The sequence below is a fragment of the Balaenoptera ricei genome, chromosome 8, assembly GCF_028023285.1.
Source record: "Balaenoptera ricei isolate mBalRic1 chromosome 8, mBalRic1.hap2, whole genome shotgun sequence".
NCBI lineage: Eukaryota > Metazoa > Chordata > Mammalia > Artiodactyla > Balaenopteridae > Balaenoptera > Balaenoptera ricei.
Window position 1 is genome coordinate 364,442 of NC_082646.1, and position 16,867 is coordinate 381,308.

A 16,867-nucleotide genomic window follows, 5' to 3' on the forward strand; every position below is an offset into this window, starting at 1 on the left:
AACATTGTAAAACAACTATACTCCAATTAAAAAAAATTACATGGCACATATACAGGTACCTTAAATGTATTTGATTTTCATTTCTCAAAAATAAATAAATAATTTGCAAAATGAAATGGAAAAAGCAAACTGGAGCTTTGAAAAAAATGTGTTGCTCTCATTCCAGAGAAATAATAAAGCAGGAATCTCTGTGTTCTTTTTAGATAATTTGTCTCAGCAGAGAAGTGTTTCACTTTTTCGTTTCTGTAGATCCATAAATTAACAGGATACCCACATGCCCAATCTCCCACTGTTATAACTCAGGCCCAGCGTATTCCCTGAGCCAAGCAACTCAGCGATCGGGGTCCAGCCTCTCCTCCCTCCTCCTCAGCCTCCTTATCACACAAAGGCGAAGGCGGTTTCAGAACCAAGGAAGACAGCAGGTCTCTGAAAACAGAAAATAGCTTGTACGTGACAAGCAGCCCTCTCATGTGGCAACATTTAACACAGGAAAGCAATTTAAAATGAGCTGTACACTCGGGAACAGGAATGACATGCAGGTTCCAAGTCAAACTACAGCCATACGCTAAACAAGAATGCAGCGTGTGTGTGCACATGACATGAATTACAGATGTTCACACAGATACAGGGCTGTGCACCGTCTCGCACACACGCACGCGCACGGACGTCCTCAGGAGCACGCCTGCGTGCCAAGCACCGGCCCCTGCAGGCTCTGGGCTCTCACGGTCCTCCCGGCAGCCCCGCGAGGCAGCACTGTGATGACCGCACCCCCAAACAGAGAGGCGGGCCCGCGGAGAGGCCCCGCGGGGAGAGGGTCAGCGCGGCCCCAGACGTGCGCTCTCGCCCGGGCTGCTGTCCTGCCGCGTGCGGTTCCACGCATGCTGCCGCCAAGGAGTACCAGCTCACCGCCAGCTGGGACACATCAGCGAAGAGCGGGACCGCAAGGTGGTCTCGGAGCTCACGGGAGCCTGATGACAGGTTTCTTCATCCTGCTACCCGCCCCCCCCCACCGTTCAATGTGCAGCTTCCTGAGGGATTTTCCTCGTCATCTGGGCCTGAAAAGCACGGGGCTTCCCCTGCGTCGCCCCCCCTCATCAGGAAAGGCTGTGTGGGTGGACCCTGGGCCCTGGGGGGGCCTGGGGGGGCTGGGGCAGGGGCGGTGGGGGGGGGCAGCCATGCCTCCGGAAACGCGGGGTCTTGCAATTAAGTCCCGGAAACTCGTCTGGATCAGAGAAGTGGTCATTCCACGGAAGGTCCAGAGAAAGGCACTAAAAAGGGGGACAGGGGGTCACCTCAAAGCCCTCTCCTAATGGAAGCAGAAGCTTGGGGACAGTTCACCCGGCCGGTTGCATCATGTTTCACCGTGTGCACCGGACCCTCCACCACGTAGAGGGCGGGGGTGAGGAAAAGAACCTCTAGACCAGGAGCGGCCTCGGCGCCCGCCAGGCCCATGCTGCTGTAACCGGCCCCCCAGCCCCGAGCAGACTCTGCAGGAGGTCGGAGGAGGGGGCCGGCGCTGGCTCTTCAGAAGACCATAAAAATCAGGCCTGAAAACACAAGAGAAGGCAGTGCTGTTGGTCTAATTCACAGCCAGTCGTCAGCTGAGGGCCCTGACGGCGCCCTGGGGTGACAGATGCAGCGGAAGGCTTCCCACCGGTGACAGGTGACACTGACCCACTGCACAGGGAACGCGGCCTGGGAGCCTTTCGGCTCAGGGACCACTGGTTCTGGCTTACATGCCCGGGAAAAGCAGATCTTGCCCTGGAAGAAACAGTTCGCACCTTTCTCGGCTCATTAAAGCTAATTTTGCAAATTCCGAATATCTCACGTGAACCTTCTACTGGGTTTCATCTGGCTTCGGTTATTGTGCTTTTTGTAAGAACTAGCTCGCTTCACTAACACACCTCTTTCCCACGGAAGCTTTCGTTAGCTTGGAAGCGCTGAGCCTTCCTCTCTGAAGGTGAACTTTCTGGCTCTCTCCTTAGACAACAGCCGTCTACACTGCAGCCTCCGCGTTCGCAGGCAGGCAGAGGCCCACAGGGCGAGGAAGGAGCGGCCAGCGCGGTCTCCTCCCGGGGGGGAGGGACACGGCCTTGGCCACGCCTCATCGCGATGCCCTGTGCATACAGCAGTCACTCAATAAATACGGACTGGACCCAGGGGGTGGGGGACCCTGAGGTTTGGGGAATGAAGTGGCGAAGCTCAAGGGGGATGTTTCCCGTGCACCCTACAAAGTGGACAGGTTTGTCACGGACTGGAAATGACCGGAAAAGATGAACCGTGCTCGCAATTGCGAAAGCATGAAATATTCAAGAACACAAGGGCTAGAGCCCTTAATAACGGCATGAACTCAGTAGCCATCTTACAGCACCAAGAAGGGCACAGATCTGGAAGAGGAAAATTAAGAATAGGTTTTAAATTTAAAAACCTGAAGATCACACCTTAAAATGACTTTCCATGATTTGGGGGATTTTTAAAGTGGCATCTTGTAATAGAAAAAGAAAGCAAGAAAACATAAACCTGAAGTAAACATTCTTTGGTCAGAAATATAACAAATATTATTTAAAGTAAAATACCGTTTTAAATTGTTTTTAATTCTTTGTAGTTTGGATTCTGCGTTCCTAACAATGCTTCCTTCTCCGCTAGTAGGAAAAAACCTGCAGAGCTGACTCACAACCACAAGTCAGCCTGCTCCCCGCTCAAGGCCAGCCCAGGCCAGGAGGTGTCTCTGCAACAGACACTGAGCTTGTCACTGATGCCTGAAAGAGACCCCAGCAGTGTGAGTTGAGAATGTCACTAATCTAGGGTGAAGGTGTCGCTAAGGACCCTCTTTCCCACACACGAGGTAGGGAGCAGGTGACCAGCCAGGACTCCATCCAACGTGCAAAAACGCCCTGAAATGCAGAGCAGCAACTGCAGACAGTTTTTAGGCGGTATTTCCACTCCGCGTTAACGTAGGGGAAACTGGGAAGTGGGTGTAGCTCCACACTCCCACTCAGGCGGGAGTCATGACCCAAGCTGGGCACTGCGTCTCTGGGCCTCTCACAGCAGAGGGTCTCCACTGCAGAGACCCTGCCACCCGGGTCACCCGGAATCCCCTGGAGTCGTCTCTGGGTGTCACGGCTGGGGGCGCTGCTAGTGGCACTGAGAGGCCGGGGTGCTGCTAAACATCCACAACACACAGGGCCGCGCCCCCAAAACAAAGGATTAACCGGCCCAAAACGTCAACAGCGCCGAGCTGGAGAAACCCTGTCTCACAGTCTCTTTCAGCTCTAAAGCTCTATAACCTACATGTCTGTTGAGTTGAGGGGTAGATACTACTTCTTTGGGTATAAAGCTAACAAAGAGGATTGAAGGACTTGCTGAGACCAAGTGTAAACCAAGGTGCACCCAGGTCTCCTGTAACCAGACAGGTAGTGAGAAATCAGGCCTGTAAGACGGTTCCCTCCTCCACAGAAGTCCAACACCAACATCCCTCGTAGGAAGAGGGAATGGTTTTACGCATCTTATCTCGCAGGTCTGGAACGAGGCGGATTGCAGGACTCGGCTCTTCAGCTGACGCCCTGAACTGAGCATGAACGTAACCCAGGAGAGCTGGGAGGTCAGACTCCATGCCTAATGCATGGTCTGTTTTAGCACTTCTTGGAAACTACATGCCCCTTGGGTCTAAACAGAGGCATGTGACTTGCTGAGTTCCTGAGGGCTTTCCTTCATCCTCTCCCCTACTTTCTCTGGACACACTCGCAGCTGAGGGCGCCCACCATCATGTGGCACCCTGGTCCCAGGACACGGGATTCCTGTGGATACTGAGGCCTATATACTCACGTGACATTTTCTTGTCCTGAACTCATCCATTCTTCATAGCTATTTATCTAAAAAGATGCTTATTTTTAATGTAAACACACTGATTTATATTGGCAGCTCCTCTACTTAAAGATATGCTGGAATTTCCACTGAAACTTTTTATTATTCAAAGTTTGCTAGTGCAGGCCTGAAAATGTCCCCAAGCAAAAGAGGTCCAATCTTTCCTACAAATATCACTGAACCACTTTTTAAATCCAAGAATGTCAGATAATTTCTTCTTCTTTACTCTTGAAACTTAAAACTGGATTTTTGTTTTTCTAAGAAAAAATCAGGACACCAATCTGTACTTTAGATGAAATGTCTTTCCTACACAGAAAAAATAAATGTAAAAACTTTCTATCCCATGAAAATAGGCCATCAGGGAAGCTTTAATATGAGAAAGTTCCTCTAAATTAGGTTTGTAACCTAAACAACCAGAGGACTATATATAAAATAGATAACTCATAAGGACCTGCTGTATAGCACAGGGAGCTCTACTCAATACTCTGCAATGGCCTATATAAGAATCTAAAAAAGAACGGATATATGTATATGTATAACTGATTCACTTTGCTGTACAGCAGAAACTAACACAACATTGTTAATCAACTATACTCCAATAAAAATTAAAAAAAAAAAAAAAAAAAAAAGAACCAGAGGACTAATGAAATTCTAGAATCCAAGGGGAATAAAGCCAAGAATGATACTGTTTACATCCGCACAGCACTTTATAATGTACAGGACCACTTTCACGTACAGTCTCACTTGATGCACATAAGAGTCCTGTAAAGTGGGTATTTATCTATAGATAAAGAGAAGAGGGCTCGGATATATTAGGAGACAATTACAGCCTCAAAACTTGAAAGTATCAGAGACCAAAGGAGAAACCAGGTCTTCTGACTCGAAATTACTTTAAAATAACAATTAAGAAACATACAAATTAGGCCTTGGTTTCTCATCTGTCCAGGTTGTAAATTGTTTGAATAGAAATACGTGTCAGCCCCCATCTAAAATGTCTAGTGAAGCCCCTGCCCCTTTCCCAAAGCACAACTAAGAACAGACACTCACCTCCCTCTGCTGGGCCAGTGCAAGGCCACGAAGGCAGCAGAGGGGAAGAAGAGCACAGTCTTACCTGATTATAGCTAAGGCGTCTAAGTTCTGCAAATCTGAGGACACTGCTAGGATGAAACCTGGGGCCTTGGAAGGGGCCTCCTTGTAATGGAGGAGTCCAAAAGCCTACGGTTGATAAGGTTCATTTTCAATTTGCCTCTGATTAACTGAGGATTCAATGAATTGTAGTAAAGTAGTAACAGCAGCATCAACAGTTAGCAGTGACAGTAAATCCCGAAAACCCAGCACTGAGAGCTTGTTACTATACCAGGCCCTCTGCTAAGCACTCATGTAATTAATTTTAATTTTACTATATCGATTAGTGTAATTTTTGTTATCACTCATATAGATAACTTTGATAGGAACACTATAATATAGTCACTGGTTTGCAAAACAATCCTACAGAGTTATACGTTTTTCTGCTCTTTTATAGATAAGGAGATTGACTTGGACAAGTCCTACAGCGGAGCTGAGATTCAAACCTTGGTCTAGCTTACGTTCTTCCTGATGAACAGGAATTCAGAAAGGAAGAGATCGCTACAGGCCAGAGACCTAAAAAAGCCTTTACAGAGAAGTGTGTTGAGCTGGATACTGGGGAATGAGCGGAACTGAACAGAAAGAGGGTGATCTGCACGGGGGTAGATGGGCGATGACAATAAAACAGAAATGGCAACGCACAAGGGTGATTCAGGAGACAGTGATGGAACACTTCTACAGAGCCCAAGACCATGCTCCAAATCGTGTGATTTCCCCGACAAAACTGAATTAAGTGAATACACTCTTAGGGTCAATTTTCTCTTTATGACATAGCCATTATCTTGTAAAGGAAAAGGAAAAGGCTACGTTTCTCTAGAGCCCAACTCCTCTACGGAGAGGGCTGGTGTGGACGCCAAAGTGCCTCGTCTCCGCCACCCGAAGCCCAAACCTGGCGATTCTCCCGTGAAGGCAGCGCCCCTGCTGGAGCCCAGGACTGTACAACCCAGCCCTGAGGGGCAGGGCAGGAGAGCCGAGACAGGACCCCCAAACTGGAGCCTCTGAGCGCCAGTTAAAGAGTCTTCCTCCAAGTTTCGTGAGAAGTAGCTTCAAAACTGGGAGCTGGAAGGCGCTGCTCGCACAAGGAGAGAAGCACCAAAGTCCTAACACGTTTTATTTACTCTGCACCTAGAAAGCGTACCTGCTGAGGACAGCACAGAAAGCAGATCTGTTAGTGGAAGAGGGAACAAAACACGCAAACAAACTCGTCCCAGAGAACGTCACCAGCCTGAGGATGCCCGGGGGAGCAGAAAGCACGCGTGGGGGACAGGGGAGCAGGGTCAGCCACGGGGCCGCCGGGAGGGTATCTGTTCCGGCTTCAGCGAGGGCCAGATCCCTCATCCAACGTCACGAGGCGTCCTTTAGGTCTGTCCTCTCATCACCACTGCCTAGGGTAGAGCCAGCCAGACAGACACGGACACCGAGGGAGACGGAAAGGCAGCTCCAGCAAGGGTTTCGCTGCTTTTCCCGGGGCTTCACCCTGCACACCTGCTGGAGCTGTGCTAACGCGACAGAGCACTGCGGAAATCACAGAATTAAGCACCTCTGAAGCCACATGCATACTTTGTTTTCCATTTAAATCAAAGTCTTCCCTCTGACCTACCCACAGAGCGAGCTAAACTGGAAACGTACGCAAATTACGACCAGATGCTTCACACGGACATTCACCATCCATAACACAGCCTCACAGAAGCGTCAGGCTGGGACGGAGTTAAGGGAAAGAAGAAGTAACAGAATAATAAAATAACACGCTTGTATACCAGTCCTGAGCTCTGCATGCAGTCAGCATCTACCTCAGAAGACACGCACTCCAGGGCCCCTGGGCCCCTGAGAAGGCCTCTCAACCTGAGGTCATAAATGATCTTCTGGGGGTTGTAACCCCCAAAGTAGTATATAAAACTTCCGCATATGTACATGAAAGTACTATTTGGAAAAAAGGGCCATAACTTCCATCATCTACACTGTGTTCCTGACATAAACTACTCCACAGATGAAGGTCTGAAACAGGACCTGGTGAATTAAAGACACAAACATTTGTTCTTACTAAACCACTGCTCTAGAGATTCACCGCTAACGTTCTCTACCGGCAGTGGACTTAAAAGCGAGACCAAATATGGTCAGAGTGAAAACTCCATATCTGACACTAGATAGCAAACAACAGATTACCAACCCAACCAAATAGTGGTCTATTTTTTTCTTCCTGGTAAACAAACACAGGAACTCTTAAAACACTAGATATAGTAAGTACGGTTGTAGCAGATTAAAAAAACAAAACAAACACAAAATCTGAGGTTCTGAAAGATGTAATTTCCTAACCTCTTGGAGTAGAAGAGGGCTTCAAACCAAGGTTACCCGGCTCTAAAAACTTCCAAACTTTCAGAAGAGGAAGACATTTCTATAACTGGGCTTTCAAAACCTTCAAATGCACTTTTTATTAACAAATAAAGTAATTCAACGAATCAGTTAAAAATTCTCTTGTATTCCCATAAAACCACTTCTTTGGATCTGAAACTCACACTGTGAGTTATCTAACAGGGGAAAGAAATGTGAATGTGTTGGTGGTAGGGGAAGAGGAATGCTGCTTAAATTACTTTCAAGCGACTTGGATTAAGACCAATATTATTTCCCCAAGGTCCCAAAATGAATCACGTGCAAAGCTGGGAAGTGGGTCCAGAATTCCTGACACCCACGTGTGCTCCCTCCTCCACCCAGAAAAGTATCTGAGAGGCAGCGGACAGCGGAGCCTGGGATGGGTGGTCCCTCTCACCTCACCCGGTAGGAATCTGAATCTGAAAATCTGGAGAATTCTTCACCTGTCCTGTTACCAGCAGAATGGGGAGCTGCTGTCCCAGACACCTGTCGAGTGTGGGACAGCAGTAATTCTCCAAATTTTAAGTTGTTGTGTCCCAAATGATCAACGCTCACTGCTCTTCAGATAAACCCACCCAAGGACAGGGATGACGGCTGTGCAGTTGGGTATATATATGTCTTTATAACAGGACAGCCCCATCCTGACAGCAGTGATGCTTAGCAAGACTCATTCAACCCCTTCCCTCAACCCTATCAGACCTTCGTGGGTGCAGATGTGCTCCGAAAAAACAGAGCCAATATTTTAATTTCGTTTTATACTTGAAAAATGAAAACAAAAGCATTACCTTCAGAATATAAACTTTTAAAGGAAGGTGTGTGACCCTTAAGTTATATAGAAGGGGGCCTACGTTAGGTACAGCCAAGGTTCTTGTTTCCAGCTCCAGCCGTGGCTTAGCTTCTCCAAAAGGCCTCGGCACTCCAACTTTGGAGAGCCCACGCAAGCAAACTGTAGTTTTTACTGCACCTCTGGGCTCTTGGGAAGTGGGCGATCTTTAACGCAGCAAGTGAAATAGCTGTAGTCTGAACCCAGAAAATAATAGGATGGGTGGGGCATGACCCTGAGGGTCATTAGGGAGACTGTGCCAATGGGCCAGAAGGAAGGCAGAGCTGAGCCTGAGATTTCCAAACACTGCCAGGCCCTGAAAGCCATCCCAGATGACCATCGTCTCTCACACAAAAGCGTCCCCAGATTTGCACAGGTTGCGATCAACCAAACACTGCCAGGGCCCCTGAAAGCCATCCCAGATGACCATCGTCTCTCACAAAAAGCGTCCCCAGATCCGCACAGATTGCGATCAACCAAACGCCATTTACAAGTAAAGAAAAACAAGTCACTGCAAGTAAGAGTCATAAGAAACAACAAACATTAGATTTAGACCCCCAAGAACTTCAGATATTTGAAGTCTCACATGCAGAATACAAAACAGCTGTGCGTGAAATGTTTAAAAATAAAAAAGTAAGGGCTTCCCTGGTGGCGCAGTGGAGAACCCGCCTGCCAATGCAGGGGACACGGGTCCGAACCCTGGTCCGGGAAGATCCCTCATGCCGCGGAACAACTAAGCCTGTGCACCACAACTACTGAGCCTGTGCTCTAGAGCCTGTGAGCCACAAGTACTGAAGCCCGCGAGCCACAACTACTGAAGAGCCACAACTACTGAAGCCCATGCGCCTAGAGCCCGTGCTCCACAAGAGAAGCCACCGCAAGGAGAAGCCTGCGCACCACAACGAAGAGTAGCCCCCGCTTGCCACAACTAGAGAAAGCCTGCGCGAAGCAACGAAGACCCAACGCAGCCAAAAATAAATAAATAAAATAAATTAATTTTTAAAAAATAAATAAATAAAATTAAAAAGGAGTGAAAAATGAGCAGGCAAAAGAAACCAGATTATAAAAGGAACCAAGTAAACTTTTAGAAATGAATATAATGGGTTAAAAAAAAAAAAACTTCATACATTGGTTAAATAACAGATTAGACATGGCTGGCAAAAGAAACAGTTGTAAAACAAAACTAAATAAATAACCCAGAACAGCACAAAGAAAGAAGACCATGAAATTACAACAGAAAGGTTAACAGTCTTGGAAGATGGAAGACTGAATATATCTAATCAGAGTTCCAAAAGGAAAGAGTTACGAAAATAGAAGCTGGGCAGTATTTGAACTCACACTACCTGAGAATTCTCCAGAAAGATATAAAGTCACAGATACACAAAGTATAACAAATTAACAAGTAGATTAAAAAGAAATGCACCCTAGACACACACACATAGTAACATTTCAGAATGCCAAAGAGAAGACAAGATCTTTAAAGTAGCTGGAGAAAGACAGGCTGATGACGTAACTGCAGGTTTCACAACAGGAACGATGGAAACCAGGAAGCATCCGTGTAAGGGAGCCCAGGCTCCAAGTCAAAATAACTGTCAACCTAAAATTACATACCCAGTAAATCTATACTTCAAGAACAAGATGAAAATAAATATATTTTCAGATATAAACAAAAATGAATTCAACATCGAGAGACCTACCCTAAAGGGAGTGACTGTGAACTATTCTAGAAGCTTCCTAACTGACCTTCCCTCTCCCACCATCTTGAATATAATATCAGTCCAACACATCTAAAATCATTTGATCAGATCACTTCCTGCTTCAAACTGCTACATGAATTTCTAGAACCTACATAATAAGGTCCATGACCATCTATCTGGCTCCTCAACTTACCAGCTGTGACCTGGGCCAGGTAACTAACCTGCCTGAGCCTCAGGTTCAGCACCTGCAAAGTGAGCCCTATAGGGACTGACCGCTGACATGGGTAAGACCCCCATAACGTAGCGCTCTCCGCAGTGCCTGGCGCAGACTTTCAATAACTGGCAGCTGTTATTAGTTATCATTATGATAACTCATTGGTCCCAAAATACAACATATGCATTCCCAATGCCACGCCTTTGCTCACAGTATTTCCTCCACTTCACTGGTCCCTAACACGTCCATTCCCCAAAAATCTGCACTAAGTCAACCAAATTATTGTCAAAAGTCCAGCTGCTTCTTGAAATTTTCCTCTACCAGGCCAGCCCAAAGTAAGTGCTCTCGCTTCTAAACACGTAAAACATTTACCCAAAGTGCTACTCTGTTCATTAACTGCCTAAACTGTGCGATGTTTCTGGTCTGGGGAAGCGCTTATCCTAGCTGTCCCTGTTCTGCCTGTGGAAAGCTCTACTGCCATGAAAACGGAGATTTTTGCCTAATAATGATGGATTGGCTGATTGAGCTCCAGCACCCTGGTAGAGACACTTTAGAGGAAAAACATGGCACCAAATTTAAAAAAAAGAAAAAAGGAAAGAAAAGGCAGTTGTCTTAGGATGTGCTGCATTCCTTGTAATCCTCCAGACAGCTGCACTTCATTCTAAAGACGTCAAATATTTTCCTTAGAGAAAGACATCCCAGGAGGAAGTCCTGGTGGGCAGGAAGAAGTGATAAGGGAACTTCAGCTGTCGGCTTACTTCAGGAAACATCTTTCAGAGTCTGTTTCCCAAGGAAGTCAATTTGACCTGGTATTTGTATCACCCAAGACAAAGAAAAGAGTCCCCCGGGAGCTGCCCGGCTGGCACGAACGAGGGGTCCAGTAAACACGGGCTGATGCCGAAAAGGCAGACCAAAGCAGCTACTCAGATGATTCCGTTTGTTTGTTCAAAAAAAGGAAGAGGCAGGTATTCTCATCAGCTCTCTTTCAGTTTGCCAGCTAAGCACTTGCTGAGGGTGCCACACCTGGCTGCCCCACCCAAGAGCCAGTAACAGCAAATCTCTCAAATGAGTCACAAAGGATGCGTGATCAAACCCAACTTCAAGGCTGCCCGTCCTTCTTGCACTGCAGCTGACATTAATTCAGGAGCTAGAAAAAGCCACAATCACATGCTATCACTTTTAACTAAGTTTTCCCACTTTAAAAGAAAATCCTTACTAAGTGTCAATTCTAAAATTCCACTATTTTGTCTAGGAGGCCCACAAAAAGGCAATTGTTTTCATTATATAAAAAAAATCCTTATCAAAGAAAACTTGGGGGGAAAAAACCAAGAATCAGCCAGAAAAACAAGAGAAAAGTAGAAAACAATCAGCCATAAGACCTGGTGGTCCAGTGGTTAGGACTCTGCGCTTCCACTGCAGGGGGCACGGGTTCGATCCCTGTTCGGGGAACTAAGATCCCACGTGCTGCACAGCACAGCCAAAATAAATAAATAATAAATTTTTTTAAAAAAATGAGCCATAAGACCTGCTACTCAAAGACAGCACCTATCAACATTTTGGTTCACTATCTTCCAGATGTTTTTCCTCTAAGGATAAGATGTTTTGAGTAATTGGAATCCTATGGTATACGACTGTGTTACTTAAATGACTTCACAAGCATTTCCCCATGTTTTTTTCTTCTTCTTAACTTCATAAAACTACATAGAGTAGATGAGAGAAAGAAGATGTTTAAAGTAAACCAAGTCAAGAAATACCATTCTCGTTCTTCCACAAAAACTGTTTTTACTGTAGTAAAAACCAAGAATTTCCAAAAGTTTCTGGGGTCATTGGAGATAAGATACATAAAAAGATGCTTGGACGCATAGGAAGTGTTTAAGAAATGTTAACTGACTTTCAAGTGACAAAGACAATATTTACTATAGTCCCTGAAAAGATACAAAAGAAATTAAATTCAGCCTCTGTTCCCAATGAATTTTTAATAACACTGAGAAGATAAAATGCATTTACACCCAACAACTAAAGTGCAACATAATTCGGCATGCAATAATCCTGGCTCTTCAAGGGCTTGGGATGCCTTATTCCTTTCTGCACCCCTAGCATGAAGGACATATTACAGATACTCAGTAAACGTCTGTTGTACTGAACAGAACTACAAACTACAAGCCATGCTTTAGAGACAGTAAAGATCACTGTGAGCTGAGGTTAAGTTGGGCAAAGCAGACACCGTGAACATGGCAGAACTTGATTAAGGCCTTAGATCTCCACATAGAGAACCACAGTGGATACTGTCCTTACTAAACTAGGTGTAAAAGAATGTGCTTACCAAAACTTTCTTTCAGGAACCCTTTAGACTCCACTGAAGCTATCTGCATATACCGTGAGCATCCAGAGGGTAAACACAGGAGATCTGAAATCTGTTTCAGGCCTAACAGCATCACATTCACCACCTGATTATAAACTCGTCTTAAAGAGAATCCAGCTTCATGACTAGGGTATCACTCAGCAGACTCCATACACCCTAACTTCATCCACACACAAATTTTCCTTTGTTTTACTCCACTTGTGCTTGCGAAAAAATGCAAAGAATTTGTGGAGAAGGAATTTGCTAATATTACATCGCTAACAGCTGCTGGTTGGATTGTACTAAATCCACAGCCTCTTCAGTCACATTATATGGCCAACTCAAAAAGTGGGCTATTAATACAAATCTGGTTTCTTTCAAAAGAATTGATTTAAGCCTACCCAGCCAGGCTGCCTTAAGAGCAAGTTTCCCAGAGCTTGGGGTTGGGTGTGTGAGCATTTTGTCTGTATGTAACGCTGCAATTACTTGTGATTAAGAATCTCTAATAGCTGCCCATTCAGTCTCCCCAGCCTGAAGCACTCAGAACAAATGCCTTCAACAGGCCTTTCAGGAATGAGCAGCTGATCTGAAGCAGTGCATGCTTCTGGGCAGGTGGTCCTTGTTTTTCTGAACACACACATGCACACGCATGTCTGATAACGCTTATATCAGTCAGATATAATTAATTCAAAAGACTGAAAACAACACAAAATAGGTCATTTTAAAATGTTTCAGAGGTCCAAACATATGCAAATGGAAAATTTATAATTTTTTTCAAAAATTTCCCGGAAATTATGATTTTCAGATTTTGCTAAACTTTCACACACAAATTGTCTTATCCCAAGAATACAAACTGTAACTGTTTTAACTCTAAATGAAGCACTTCTCTAGGACATCAAAAGATTTGGAAACCCAACGATAATTACCACATAATCATTCAAAAAAGACATGTGGTATATAACATTTGCAAAGAGGAGTTGCACCTGTCACCAATTCAACAAAAGAATACTTTATCTACAAACCACGCAGCGTTGAACATTTAATAATCTGGTTAAAATGATCCATAACAAGAACTCCACGTCAAACGGAATAATACAAGTAACCAAAAAAATGGATTAACACAAATGGTTGATTTCCGCATCTGAACCACATGGGATGTCACCCGGAGCAAGTTACTGAATCTCTCCGTACTTGTTTCTTAGTCCACAAAATGGGCAAAATGATACTAACAACCTCTTAGAGTTATCCATATTAAATGAATACATATTAAATTTTTATAACAGAACCTGGCAAAGGGTAGCTAATAAAGAATGTTTTTATTATATCAGGAACCAGATTTTTTTTAAATGAGAACACGCAAAAATAATAGCAATTGAAAAGTGTAATCATGAAAATAAAAGAGACACAGCTGTGATGCCCTGTGAAGGAATAGTTTTCAAGATATTACTGTATATTTAGAGCATAAGCAAATAATAGAAAAGAGCTCCCTACTAAAAATGATAGCTACATCCCTTCAAAGTGTATTAATACATCCTACCACCTCTATTCTTTGTCATTAGTGCTATTTTGCAAAACTGTGATTATTCCTCCTATGTTCTACAGGTGAATCCCAGTGCTTAACATTAAGAAAGGCACACAAGTAGCCCCTCCAGGAGACCAAAAGAAGTTAATGGGGGCTTTCCTGGTGGTCCAGTGGTCAAGACCCCCGCTCCCAATGCAGGGGGGAAGGGTTCCATCCCTAGTGGGAGAACTAAGATCTCGTATGCCAACACGGTGTGGCCAAAAAAAAAAAAAAAAAATTAAATTATATTAAAAAAATGTTTTTTAAATAAGAAGTTAAGGGGATGTGAAGGCCTTAGCATCCACTAGTTTCACTAACAAACCACCAACTTGAAACTCATTCCTGAACTAAACTGCCAAATGTTTCTGCAATAAAAACTGCAAACTCTCATGTGAACAGATCTTCTCAACAATAGGGAGTTGTTCCAGTCTGTGAATAGGACAGTGTCAGTGTGACCAACAAAGCCGGGAGGGGACATTCCTGACACCCCTGTCCCCTGGCTAGCCTTTGATCATTCATCTCTCCCAACCACACGTTTATGGAAACCACTTTCAAGCACAGCATAGGGACAACATCGACTCCCTGAACTTCGCCCTCATCACAGAGCCCTGCTCCCCGGCTTCTGCCCGGACCCTCACTGTTCACGCCACCCCTGAGGACCACCCCCCAGTGAGCCTCCAACACAGGAGCCTTTGTTTTCCTAGTACGCCCACCCCACCCCCAAACAGTCACTTGGGGCTTCGCTGTATATACTCTGGCAAACATCATGGGATGACGATGGCAACTAAGCAGACCACAGACCGACCCGAGAACGGGGGGAAACTGCTGATGCCCCAGGCGAGGCTGGTGCGGCGCTCGGGACCCCGGGTCTGAGTGTCCCTTGCTCCTGGGGGCAGACTTCGGGCTCAGTGTTCTCTCTGGACTCTGCTCTGAGGACTACGTGGGACCGCGGTCTCGAGCGCCCAGCGCGCGCCCACGGCCCCCAGCGTGTGGTCCCGCCGTCCGGCTGCCCGAGGCCTCCAGCCGGGGACTGGGGGGGCCTGGGGGGAGGAAGGACAGACCAAGGCCCCGTCCGGGCGGCCCCCGGGCCACTCCAGGGCGGGCTGCAGGGCTGGGCGCCGGCGGGACAAAGGGGACCGGGAACGGGTCGGCTTTGTTCGCGCAGTGATGGAGCGCAGGGCCACGGGCCCCGGACCGGACCCCGCACCCCGGGACGCCCTGCACCCAGACCCCCAGACCCCCGGGACTCCGTACCTCCGGGACCCCCGACGCCCGCACCTCTTCCCCGGCCCGCACCCCCTACCCCGACCCGGGACCCGCACCTCTGCGCCCCCCGCACCTTCGGGGCCGCTCCCCGCCCCTCCCGGACCCCGGGACCCCCGCATCCCTGACCCCGTACATGGACCGGACCCCCGCATCCCCGGGATTCCCCTCCCTGAACCCAGGACCCCCCGCACCGCCCACCCCCGGGCCCCCGCGCCCGCCCCCCACTCCGCCCGGGCCCCTCCGGCCGCGCCCGGCAGAGGCCCGCGGACTCACCCCGCAGGAGCAGCAGCAGGGCGAGCGCGGGCCGCCGCCTCAGCGCCATGTCGAGAGCAGCTGAGGGGCCGAGGGCCCGCTCCCGGCGCAGGCGCCCTGCCCGCGGCCCTGCGCCCGCCCCGGTCACCATAGCGACCACGGCGGCGCGCCGTCGCCATGGTGCACGGGAAGCCCGAGACGAGTCTGGTTGCTATGGAGGCAGGGATGCTCTGGACCGGGACCCCGGGGTCTCTTTCAAAGAATTTGGTGGAAGGAGGTGAAGGAGCGCGTTCAAGAGTGGGCGGGGTTAATTTCCACATCTATAAAATGAATCCGTCACTACAGATCCAGGAAGGAACACTCCATTAAAATTTGAGACATGAAGTGCTTCTTATTTTACAAATAAGGATGGAGCCCAGTTACCGTGGAAGCATTATTGCCTGCGCCTCTTTTGGGGCCCAGATTCTAAATGTGATGAGAGGGAAAAGCACTGAAATCTGTATAAAACAAGCAAGACGTGCATTATACAGTACATAAAAGTGATGTATTTCTAAAATAAACATAATCCTTCGTTTCTGTGTTAGATCAAAAGCATGATGGTATACCAAATAGTTTGTTATGCAGAAAAGCAAGATAATTCTTTGCTCTGATTTCTGAATATTGGGAAATGTTAAGGTTAGGGAGGAAAAATGGAACAGAATCTTATGAGGACCAGCACACAAGATGAAGAGAAGGATTAAACATACTGGAAATTGGACTCAAGGATGCAGGAGATCTTGATACGTTTAATACTGTGGGAAATTCTTTTATTATTATTTATTTATTTATTTGGCTGCGTGGGGTCTTAGTAACAGCACACAGGATCTTTGTTGTGGCGTATGGGATCTTTAGTTGCGGCATGTGGGATCTAGTTCCCTGACCATGGATCGAACCCAGGCCCCCTGCATTGAGAGCGCTGAGTCTTAACCACTGGACCACCAGGGAAGTCCCACTGTGGGAAATTCTTGAAATAGCTTGTTTTACATCCAATGTGGAAAGTACATCCCTAATGCTCCAGGAAGCAACAGAGTCAAAACAGAATTCTCAGTATAGTTATTAGTAAAATATGACAGAGTTTCTTTCCAATGACTAATATTTTTTAATGTTTAACTTAGGGACTTCATTTTTCATACAGTCACCCTAGGATTTTTTTGTTTTGTTTTTTGTTTTTTTAGTATTTTAGTATTTTTAGTTTTTACAAAGTAGAATTTTGTAAGTGTGTATATATGTATGTATATACAGGGACTTCCCTGGTGGCACAGTGGTTAAGAATCCACCTGCCAATGCAGGGGACACGGGTTCAAGCCCTGGCCCGGGA

The 16,867-nt window shown here is 46.6% G+C and overlaps 1 protein-coding gene across 1 annotated transcript in view; it reads right to left on the reverse strand.

Moving 5' to 3' along the window:
* JAM3 (junctional adhesion molecule 3) overlaps positions 1 to 15,623 on the reverse strand; it is a 56,823-nt gene extending 41,200 nt beyond the window's left edge. Inside the window, exon 1 of the mRNA XM_059930010.1 lies at positions 15,532 to 15,623. Within this exon, the coding sequence (XP_059785993.1) occupies positions 15,532 to 15,580 (49 nt within the window). The 5' untranslated portion in view covers positions 15,581 to 15,623. The remainder of the gene's footprint in view (positions 1 to 15,531) is intronic.
* Positions 15,624 to 16,867: the final 1,244 nt, after the last annotated feature.